Genomic DNA, 12,057 nt, shown 5'->3' on the forward strand with positions numbered 1-12,057 from the left:
TCTGAAGTTCTTGGTTTGATTTTAGAATGTCTTGTGTTCCTTCAGGCAATAGGCAGAATATTCAGGCACTTCTGTATAAGTCTACTTATCGTTGTTTCATCCATCTATCTCTATCTGTCTTTATATATATCAGTATGTATGATTTTTTTTCCCAGATATTTTGAAATGGGTCATTTATCTCTTTGTCTCTTATTTAATGTACAGTCTCCAAGAATATGTGATCCCTATACTAATGAACCTGTATATTTATAGGTCGATATATTTTTTCATACAATATATCTTAAAATCTCAAAGGAATAAAAAGTACCACAATAAGTTCCTTTTTCAGATTCCTGGAAATAAAACTTTAAACATTAATATAGGCTATAACCCATTGGATCCAACACATGGCACAAAATATAGGCAGTTGGCTCAAATGAGTGACTGCTCTGGGTGTGTGGCTTGTAGGCTGAATTGCGTGTACACTCGCGCAGCTACAAGACTCTATGCCTCCCATTTGCAATGCTATTTTCCCTTTTTGTACATAAGTGTTTTTAGCTTTTTTGACATTTTCCAATGTCCATATTTGTCATTTGATTTGCTTTATCCAGACTGTTTTCCTTGCACATACTACATATCTCTTGAAGTAGTCTAGAACTCAGTGCAAGAAATTGAAATAGGTAATTCTTTTTGTTGTGTGTCATTTAATTTTTTTTCTGTAATATTCAATTTTCTGATATACTTCCTGCCTCACCTGTCATGGCAGCCAAGAAGAGGATACAGATAATGGAAATGGTGTCCTTGCTTGAGATGGCGCTCTTCCAATCATGGCTTATGGACATTACCTTCCACACACATATATTGATGGGAATAATGGAAAAAACCCTTTCTAAATGCCAAATGAATTTAATCACCCTCCAGGATATTTGTGCATATGTAGTGAGTCCTTTCTGTAACGCTGGCTTTCAGCCCAAATGCTCACTCCAACCTGCAGATCTGCATAATTGCCAGGTTGGATCATACAAGGTCCACGGCCTTGTCCTTGCTACTCACCATCAGCTACTTCTAGATAACAATGCCAAGACCTGATTGGATGACATAGACATCTCATAGTTGTCTCATTGGACTGCAGGCTCCCATTGTTCCCAGATAGCTGGCACAGCTTCAGAGTACTTAAAGTCCAGAATCCAGGCTTAGATCAGCAACTTATGATCTTCCATCTGACCACGACAGGCAACAGCAACACAAGGACTGCCCATTCCCTCGCCAACTGAAAGCCTCTTCAACTCCCTCATAGAACTCCATTTCATCTGCAACCACCAGCCATACCTGTGGGAACTCAAACCCATACAATCACTCCCTAAAGAGATATAGACCAGTTCAAGTGGTAGATGCAGTCCATCTATCCACACTGGTGACCCCGGAATGACCAGGTCCACAGCCTTGTTCTCGCTACTCACCATCAGCTGCTTCTTGGTGACTCAGTGCCAAATCCTGTTTGGATGATACAGACATCTCATGGCTCTCTCATTGGACCACAGGCTCCCCTTGTCCCTGGATAACTGGCACAGTTTCAGAGTACTTAAGGTCCAGAATCTGGGCGGAGATCTGCAACTCATGATCCTCCATCTGACCACGACAAGCAGCAGCAACGCAAGGAATGCCCTGTCCTTCGCTGGCAGGGACTCTCTGCAGCTCCCCTGTAGAACTCCAACTAACATACCTGTGGGAACTCACACCCACACAATCACTCCCTAAAGAGATATAGACCACTTCAAGTAGTAGATGCAATCCATCTATCCGTAATGTGATGGTCACATCATCTGGATTAGAGGGGTTATGGTGACTTTGGCAAGTCAGGTACCAAATCCTTTAAGATGATTGTAAAATTTATCTTTTGATGCTACAGCTGTTGTGCAGATGTTGCACATTGGGAAATAAAGATTGTGTGTGGATTATCCTTGCTTTATTTAATGGCATATGTATTTGTGTCTGTGGGCGCTTTTGTGTGTTGATGTGTGAACTTTTATCTTTGTATGCTTGTTATGGGTTATGTTCACAGAAACTATTAGTTTTTATATTATTTTATGCAATTGTGTGTGTTATTTACCAAGAAATATTTTTCTTTCTTCAGAATATGAACTTGATTCCTATTATTATTTGTCAAATCAAATTTAAAGTTTGTATGCTCTACGTCTGTAAAATAACATTTACGTAATAGGTTCATGTAAACAATGAAAATAACTGAAAATTGCTATTTTATATTGCAGTGTACAATGAATTGTATCAGACAGGCCACTTTGAGACGATGAGTGTATCAGCTGATGAGGATGAGCACAGCATTGAAATGCACTTGCCCTACATAGCAAAGGTTATGGAAGAGTAAGTGCTCAAGAGTACCTGTGAAATTCTTTCAAAGTTTTATCATATTATCTAATGGGAAAACTCATTTTAATGCATGTGTTGCAAGAAAGTTATTAGTCTGGCTGAATGTTCAATTAGTTCACATATCTCATTCATTGTGGATGACATCCTATCACATCATGGTAAAAAATCCCAGATGTTAGGTGATGCAGAGTGTACCCTGACTTTACCAAAATTTTATGGATATTTTGTGCTTCATGAACTGATTGACTAGTGAGAATTATGTGATCACTTTTCATTCATTCTCCTTATCTTGTTGTACTAGAACTTAATGCCAGGAATTCTTTCTTTTTCTTTTGTAATAAACCAAAACTTGGTGTCATTTTTATCTGATGATTAGTTTTAGAAATACAAATGTTCTCTATCCCTGTGATATGTAGTTTCATTAGTGAAGTAAATTTATTAGTAAAATGATTTTTTTGACATGTCTCATGTCTTTTGACAGTTTCCGGGACCAGTTCACCATCGTCCCTATCCTAGTTGGGTCACTCACGCCGGAGCGAGAAGTACACTATGGGAGGCTGCTTGCGCCCTATCTTGCAGACCCTCAGGTAATGCTGCAAGTTGTCTCTTGGGTTAATGTTTGGTGGTGATAGGTTTGCCATTTATTTATTATTTATTTTTATTTATTTATTTTTTTTCTTCTTTCTTTCTTTCTTTCTTTGTTTTCTTTCTTTTTTCTTTTCTCTCTTTTCCAGAATAGATTTCAATTTGACTTTATCAAATTTTCAAGGTAAGTTATGTTGTGATATTACCTAGAATGGCTTACTAGGTTATTTGAACTATGCTGAATACATTTTTTCACAATTTGAAATGTGTTGTTCCTGAGATATAACCAAACTCTGATTATTCAATAAGCTTTTAAGGTGGTGTATTTGAACAAAAACAGTACAAACACTAACATCAGCTATTTTATTAATCTTTCTTTCTAATCCCTAGAGCTTATTTGTGATCTCCTCTGACTTCTGCCACTGGGGTCAGCGCTTCCGTTACACCTACTACGACCGCTCTGTTGGGGAGATCTGGCAGTCGATACAGAAGCTTGACAAGCAGGGGATGAACTTGATTGAGACTTTAAACCCGAGTGCCTTTACCGAGTACCTGAAAAAGTACGGCAACACCATCTGTGGCCGCCATCCTATTGGCGTCTTGCTCAATGTGAGTGTATTAAAAATGTTTTGAGAGTGTTTGATATGTAAATCATTACATAAGTGAAAACAGTAATGCATACTCAAAGAGGAAATAAAATCTCACTCTAATAAATATGGATTATATGTGATGTTTTGAATTTGCCAAGCTTCTGATCAGACATTGTAAAAACTGTATTATTTTTATATTATGTGCGTAGGATTTATTTTATTATTGTTCTTGCTTATCAGTATTTTTTATGGAAATTAATAGTGAAAGGTATATATATATATATATATATATATATATATATATATATATATATATATATATATATATATATATATATATATATATATATATATATATATGATGCTATAATCAACTTATTCATTCTCCAGGCGGTTGCAACTCTCCAAAAGACAAGCAATGGCCACCGCATGTTGCTCAAATTTCTGCAATATGCCCAGTCTTCGCAATGCTACACTTCATCTGATTCTTCCGTGTCGTACGCTGCAGCCTCTCTCATATTCGAATAAACCTTAGGTGCCCTTGTGTGAGGCGTATTCTTGAGGTGGAGTGTGATAGCTTGAGAGGTGATGATGATGATGACTCAAAGAAATACTTATCTATGCATTATAAGTTAATATGTCTTTAAGGTTGGAAGGTAGAAGAAATTCATTAATGAGAAGAACTAGATATATATGTATTACTTTCAAGGGAAGGAACGAAAAGAAGAAAAATTGTTTAAACTTGGGTAGAGCACACTATGATTAAAAAGAATTATTAATTATTTTTTTCAATATAGTTAAATATTGGATTTGTATTTTTTTGAAAGAGGTTGGTGAAGGAATTTTCAAAATTTTTATTTATTTATTAATTTTTTTCTCTCACCCTGTTTAGAAAATCACAGCCCTTACATTGCACACACTATCCACTCAAAATAACGTTTTATAGATGAATGTCACATAGCTCCTCTCTCAAAATGCGTCTCAATTCAGGGCCAAAGGGGGGGCTGGCTGGCGATACTGCCGCTTCTTCTGCTACGAGTGAGAGCGAAACACCTTCCCACTCGGATGTAAAGAATTGTTGACCAATGTCCAGTCTTGGGGCAGATACGTGGGTCGCTTTCGGGGCAGGGAGACAGTTCCCCTTACCTTGGAGAGTCCTACTAGGCTCGAAGGTTGGAGATTGTGTTGTCCTTTTTTTATCTTTTTTTATTTTTTTATTTTTTTTTTATTTTGGTGATTTGACACTCAGGGCCATTTTATAACACGTGCTTATAATGAATATAATAATGATGTGTGTGTTTTGGGGTTATGGTCTTATCTTTGAGCGATAACCCCCACTTTCTTCAGAATAAACAGTCAAATAGCCCCCCACCAATGACTCTGTGATGCTTTGAAATAGAGAGTATATACTATTCCTTTTTTTTTTTTTTTTTTTTTTTTTCTGTTTAATGGGAGGGGTTAGGATTATTACTACTCCTCCCCCCCCTCCTCCTGTCTCCTTTTCTATCTCCCATTTTGAAAGAAAAGGATTTTAAAAAGGTCTGGGTATCTGATGTTCGTCTTTGGTATGAGGATGAATGGGAGGATATTGATTATATGAACAGGTATATATGGTCTCATGGTTACCCCCCCTCCCTCCCCCTCCTCTGTTGTATCACCCCAACCTTCTTTTCCATCACCCACCCTCCCCATAAACCTTACCTTACACTTGTCACACCCACTTGGCAAAGGCGTAACGTTAAGGTGCGCTGTGGCCAAAGGCTCGAAGAAGTAAGCTCCAGTTTACCGACATTCCCTTTTTTTTTTTTTTACTTTCTTTTATTTTTCCTTTTTTCAAGGGGGGGGGGAATATATCTGGAACGCAAGACTTTTCGCAGAATGATCTCATTGTAGCACACCTGATGCCCTTCTCTCCCCCCTGTGCCCCTATACCCTGCGCCCGTGCCTAGTGCCCCTCTTTTCCACTCTCTTCCCTCTCCACATCTCATGAATATTCACCAACAAATGACAGATTGATTAGCTAACTAAAGCCATGTATGTAAACATGCTCGTGCAACATATGCACAATGATATTCATATCTATACACATTTATTTTTTTTTCCATTCTTATTCTCAACGTATGTCTACATGCGCACTAACACTCGCACTCACACTCACACTCACACTCACCCACATACTCGTACTCACCTACATACATACTCTCACTCACCCACCCACCCACCCACTCACTCACTCACTCACTCACTCACTCACTCACTCACTCACTCACTCACTCACTCACTCACTCACTCACTCACTCACTCACTCACTCACTCACTCACTCACTCACTCACTCACTCACTCACTCACTCACTCACTCACTCACTCACTCACTCACTCAGCCACTCGTTCACTCACTCACAACCCTTGCTCACTCAATCGTCTACTTGCTCACTCGTTCGCTTACTCACTCACTCACTCACTCACTCACTCACTCACTCACTCACTCACTCACTCACTCACTCACTCACTCACTCACTCACTCACTCACTCACTCACTCACTCACTCACTCACTCACTCACTCACTCACTCACTCACTCACTCACTCACTCATTTACATGTACTCTCACATACACTCACACATTTACATGTACTCTCACATACACTCACTCTCTCTCTCCTCTCTCTCCCTTCCTCCCTTCCTCCCTCCCTCCCTCCCTCCCTCCCTCCCTCCCTCCCTCCCTCCCTCCCTCCCTCCCTCCCTCCCTCCCTCCCTCCCTGCCTCCCTCCCTCCCTCCCTCCCTCCCTCCCTCCCTCCCTCCCTCCCTCCCTCCCTTCCTTCCTCCCTCCCTCTCTTCTTCCCTTCCTCCCTCCCTCCCTCAATCCCTCCCTCCTTCTCCCTTCCCCCTTCCTCCTTTTCTCTCCGCTTTCTCACACTCTCTCACTCTTCTTCTTCTTCTTCTTCTTCTTCTTCTTCTTCTTCTTCTTCTTCTTCTTCTTCTTCTTCTTCTCCTCCTCCTCCTCCTCCTCCTCCTCCTCCTCCTCCTCCTCCTCCTCCTCCTCCTCCTCCTATTCCTTCTCTTCCTTCTCCTCCTCCTCCTATTCCTTCTCTTCCTTCTTTTCCTCCTCTTCTTCTTCTTCCTCCTCCACTTCCTCTTCCTCCTCCTCTTCCTTCTCTTCCTCCCCTTGCTCCTCCTCTTCCTCCTCCTCCTCCTCCTTCTTCTTTTCCTGTTGTCTCCCTTCTATATTTTTATATATTCAAGTATACTGTAAGCACTCCACTCTCAGATACTCATTCGCTTTTATGGCTGTAACACTTAGCTGCTCACTGACCTGATCACTCACTCTCCAGATAAATCCAGATCCTTGTACCCAAAGCCTTGTTTTTCTTCTTCTTTCCCTTCCTTTCTTTTTTGTTTTTTGCCCCTATGTCCCTTTTTTTCCCTTTTCCTTCCTTCTCTCCCTCCCTTCCTCTGTCTCTTTCCCTTTATCCCAATCCCTCTTCCCTCCCTCCCTCCCTTCATCTGTCTCTCTCCCTTTATCCCAACCCCTCTTCCTTCCCTCATTTCCTCCCTTCTTCCTTTCCTTTCTTCTCTCCATTTTGTCTTCCCCTCCCTCCTTTCATTTTTTCCTCCCCTCAAACTCCTTTTATCACATCCCTTCCTCACTCTCCCCATTTTCCTTCTCCTTTCCTTTCCTTCCCTCCCTCCCCTTCCTCCTTCCCTTCCACTGTCACTAAACGCAACACCCTTCACAGGAGTGTTGTTGGTGGTTAATATCTTGAGAGTGTCTGTTGTTAAAAACCAGCCATCATGTTTACCTATACAAGACCTTGCCGCTTTCATATAGCCAGCTTTCATGAATAACAATATCAACTTTGACTGTTTCTCTCAGACTATATTGTCCTTAAATTTTCCTCCCATATATCATGCCTAACTGGTGTTAAGCTATTGTTAAAAAAGAAAAAAAAAATGTAAGTAGCGTGAAAGCAGTGGCAAGGAGATTTCATACACACATTTGTAGATAATCGGATGTAGAGAGGAACGTTTAATAGCCGACAGTAGACTTTTAGTAAGAAAGACACGACATCCTACGAAAGCGTTTCCAACAGATGATGGTCAAGTCCCTTTCCATTTTCCACCCATGGATTCTGGTAATCTTTGAAATGTGAATTTGTGATTTTATAGCTTGATTCACACAACTACTGGGTATAAAAAGCTGAAATTGATTTGTGTTTTAACCATTAAGTGAAAACTTTTGGCCATCCTTAATAGATGAAGTACTAAGAACTCTATGATTGCAAAGCCAAGCAGGGTGTGGGTAGTTCTTCCTATTAATGATAATTTTTGTATTGAGATAAAGTGGTGAATACACCCCTGTACTCTCCAATGTGACCTTAAGATTGTGATTAGAGAGAGAACTCCCGCGTTTAGAAAGGGAGGACTTCATGCTACACACCTACTCACCCCATGTTTACCCCTGCTTGGCTGATGATAATGGAGGTGAATTTTTGGTAGCTTTCTTTTGGAGGTGTTAATGATTAATTCAGCTTGTGTGGGTTGGCAAAATCAAAGGAAATACTGTATTGTGATTTACATTAGGATCTGAGAACATTACTGCAGGCCCTCGCTGTACTGCTGTTATTTACTGGCATTTTATTCTCTTGGAATGCTGTTATTTATATCTTATTTCGTAAATAGGTATGTTGAGATGGGGAATATTTATTTTGTTCAGTCAAGCAGCTGTTCATCAAATTATATGTGATGATTTTTCCTTTAAGTGGAAAGTCAGTTTACATAAAAAGGAAGCAAGCATATACATTTTGTGCTATGTTTAACTTGGTTCTTACTCTCTTTTGAAGTTTAGTTTTAGAAGTCAGAAAGATGTATGTGAAATTTATAATCTCATTAATATAAAGAAAATGTATGATGTGCACATGAAAACCTTTTATATAAGCTTATGATTCACAAAATAAAAAAAAGAGAAAAAAAGGAAGTAATATTAACAATAGGTATTTTTCTTTCTCTGTTGCAAGAAGATGTCTGACATCAGTATTTGGTGACTCCCATACAATTTAATTTATTATCAAGGCTTCAGTTATAGACTAATCACTGAAGCAAGTACAGAGGAGAATGATAGTGATGTTAGTGTTTGATATTAGTAATGGTTAGGATGATAATCAATGGTGATAGTGAGGATAATATAACTCCTTTGCAACCCACAAAAACGGAATTGCGGTAAAGTTTCAGGTGCCATACTGCAAGCAGATTTTGCTGTTCTTTTTATTTCTCAATTATTTTTTTAAAACTACACAAGTACATTATTTTCCCCAGTGCAGCTTTCCAGTTTGTGCTGTTGCTGTCTTGCAAGGGTGCAATTTTTTCCCCTCGGCTTAAGCATTGTGGTTGGAAAGGTGTTGCATGCCAGGAATTACAAGAATGAATTGTTAGATAACATTTAGATAGCCCAATGTACACACACACAAAGAGGTCATTGTAAAGTAGTGATTTTAGCAAGTACATGAATTCAGTTCGTATCACATTGTATCTAACAATTCAATCTGTGGATCTGACCTGTGTCTGATGAGTTTCTAGAAGATTGTGAAGTGTGAGATGTCTTCTTGTAACAAGATGTAAAATGAAGCTTGGTATTTTGATGTTTTTTTCCTTTTTGTCATTCATTGTGGTCACGTCCCTTGGTGTTTTATTCTATACCATTATTTTTTATTACTCATCTGTTGGGGAACATAATATAAAGCTTATAATTAAGTACTGGTTCTTTTCTCTCACATTCTTTTTTTTTCATTTGTAAAGTTGATTTTTTTTTTTTTTCTTTTTCTTTTTTTTAGTACTGGCATGGTATTTAATTTATCCTGTGGTAATGCATGGTATGTAGAACACTGCATGGATCATTCAGTAATACAGTTATCTTTACCATGTTTTTTATTATTACTCTCTTAACTTTTTTTCCTCAGTCTTCTACTTTGGCTATGTCACACATTTGTCTTAAAAAAGAATATATATATATATATATATATATATTTATCTATCCTTTTCAAGTGTATAGATTTTTTCACCTTAAGAAATCATGGCTTGTTTGATATGACATAAGTAATAGTCTAAAGAAAAAATGAAGTAAATTCACGTAATTTTCTTTCTCTTATTTTCTCTTTTATAGATGAACTGGATAATATTTGGTAAATTGACAACACTTCTGGTAATGGATTTTGACAGCAACATTAGCAAGAGTAAAAGAATGGGAGAAAACGGATTTACTTGGGGACACAGACGGAACACAAAAGGTACGCAACTCTTGGACTTAAGACTGATATTAGGGTTTTCAAAATGTGCACGGATAAGTGTGTCCCTTTGATTGACAAAGAAATGAGGCTATGAAATCAAACCAACACTGATTAAGAGAAAATATAAAGCAAAAGAAAAGTGCCTGTAATTTTCAAGTTTACTTAATTCCCATAAGCTGGTTTACGTTACTTTTATTGGTCAAAAAGCCAAAGTTGACCAAGTTCCTTAATTTAAGATTTCATTTAATTGGTGTTGTGAAATAGGTGATATTTAGTATCATTTAGCTTTGAGAATGTTGAATATAGACTAAGTGCAAAGGATAACAGAAAAGGGAGATAAAATGTTCAGAGACAATAAATAGGATAGTGGAACCCAAAATTTTGAAAAACTAAATTTAAAAGCTGAAAGTAATTAACAAGGAAAGTAGCATGGTAACTATTTGTTTGATAGCCACTTTGTAAATATTTAGTACATGTAACTAAAGATTATATTTCATTTTATGATTGTTTCGTATTTTAGTTCAATATAGAGCTATACTTGTTTTGAGAAATCTTATATTTTAACTCATTAGTACAAAGATGATCTTATGCTACTGGATGATTGTAGATGATTTTCTTATAGCTTACAATTGTTTTTGCATATGCTGAAAGATGTATTAAAGGAGAGTCGTTTTGCAGTTCACCATTAAATATCATAAACCTCTACCAGCTGGCCGTGTATACATCATCTAGGTTGCACATAAATACCAGAAAGAATCCATAAAAGATCCTTAAAGAAGTTACTTATGAATATATTTGCTATTGAAAAAATAAACAGTAGTACATTGATAAGTGCTACAGACAAAAGACCAAATTTCAGGCTTGCAAGATCTGTTACTGGAATTGGAATCCCTAAGTTCAATATGAGTTAGAGAATAGTGTGCAGAATTTGAGCTGGAACAAACTGCATGAAGGAACACAGATGAATACAGACACGTACACCAGTGATATAACCATGTAGATTGTTGTTCTTTGTATTACAATTTTTAAAAATTACTGAGGGAAAATGTTACATGTTTGTAATACCCTGAGGGTCCTTAATATGACCTTTTTTCCCACTTTGTGAGATCAGATGGTATGTGTACATTTGCCTAGCTTTCTGGCTCTTTGCTGTGAGATAAAAGTGGTGGCTGCAAAATGGTGTAAAAAGCCCAGTTCCTGCCTGTTATAAACAAAGTCTGGCACTTTAAAACAATGCCAGGCTAACTGTACTTTACTGCTTAGGTTTTAACTTATAAATCAATAATTTTTGTTCATAAATTTGAATGTTTTCATGCTCATCATCCAGCAACCCTTTTTATTTTTGTCACATATTTAATGCATATGTCATTGGCTTAACAGATAATTCTGTATGAACTGTCTAAACTTACTCTTCCATTATTCCATGCAAACCATTGAAATATCTCTTAAAGTTGCCAGAACATACATCATACCTATTCAGACTTATTCATTTTAAGGAATTTATGTTACATCACATTTGCAGAGTTTATTTTAGCAGTAGTGGATACATAACTGCAGACCTTTCAGACAGTATACAGTAGAAATATTACAAAGAAAAAAGTCCAGAGACCTTATCAGTGTTGCCATCAAGACTGTTACTTTCCACTTTATCTCTTGTCTTTCTCACATTTTACTGACTATATGCCTAATGTTAAGACAACGTGCCTGTAGAGAAGTTGTATAAAGATACTGTTATAGGAACTTGTACACAAATGAACCAGGGCCACATTGTTGGTAATGCTAATAAAGATCAGATTTGCAATTCCATGTCTTTCTTGATACTTAGATTAGCCTCCTCCTTTATGGTATGGGATATGAAGTGTTTGAGAGATACAAAGTGTTCTCTGATCATTTTCATAGCATATGATGAAAGATGCACATCCGAAGATTCTGATGCAAAGTGATTGTGTATTGCCTATATAGTTTGGATTTGAAGTTTATTTCCTAATCTTGATTTGCTTATACTGGATACTCAAGAAGGAAAGTGAAATACCAAAAATTAGCATCTTGGAGCCATGGACAGAAAGAACAGACCTTTTCTCTTGTTAAGTAATAGTTCCCATCCATCTCAAATCACTAAAGTCTGCACAGCATTGAACTTTATTAAAAAGAATGATCAGTTTTCTAGTGGTAATCAAAAAATAAAAGCAAAACAATGTGAAATGACCATGTCAAAAGAAATAATGTTAATGGA

General features: G+C 37.5%; 1 protein-coding gene across 3 annotated transcripts in view; it reads left to right on the plus strand.

Annotated features, from left to right (window-relative positions):
* LOC113806833 (protein MEMO1) overlaps positions 1-11,625 on the plus strand; it is a 19,339-nt gene extending 7,714 nt beyond the window's left edge. Inside the window, exons 5-9 of one of the 3 annotated variants that reach the window (XR_011398202.1) lie at positions 2,250-2,361; positions 2,849-2,954; positions 3,343-3,561; positions 3,933-4,127; positions 9,701-11,625. Coding sequence is in view for 1 of the 3 variants with exons in the window: in XM_070115624.1 (XP_069971725.1) it covers positions 2,250-2,361; positions 2,849-2,954; positions 3,343-3,561; positions 3,933-4,070 (575 nt within the window). In the remaining 2 variants the exon portion in view is untranslated. Of the gene's footprint in view, positions 1-2,249; positions 2,362-2,848; positions 2,955-3,342; positions 3,562-3,932; positions 4,128-4,532; positions 4,667-9,700 lie in introns of those variants that run through there. The other 2 variants (XR_011398203.1, XM_070115624.1) reach the window with 2 other exon arrangements.
* The last annotated feature ends 432 nt before the right edge of the window (positions 11,626-12,057 follow it).

This window comes from Penaeus vannamei, chromosome 37 (assembly GCF_042767895.1).
Source record: "Penaeus vannamei isolate JL-2024 chromosome 37, ASM4276789v1, whole genome shotgun sequence".
Lineage (NCBI taxonomy): Eukaryota > Metazoa > Arthropoda > Malacostraca > Decapoda > Penaeidae > Penaeus > Penaeus vannamei.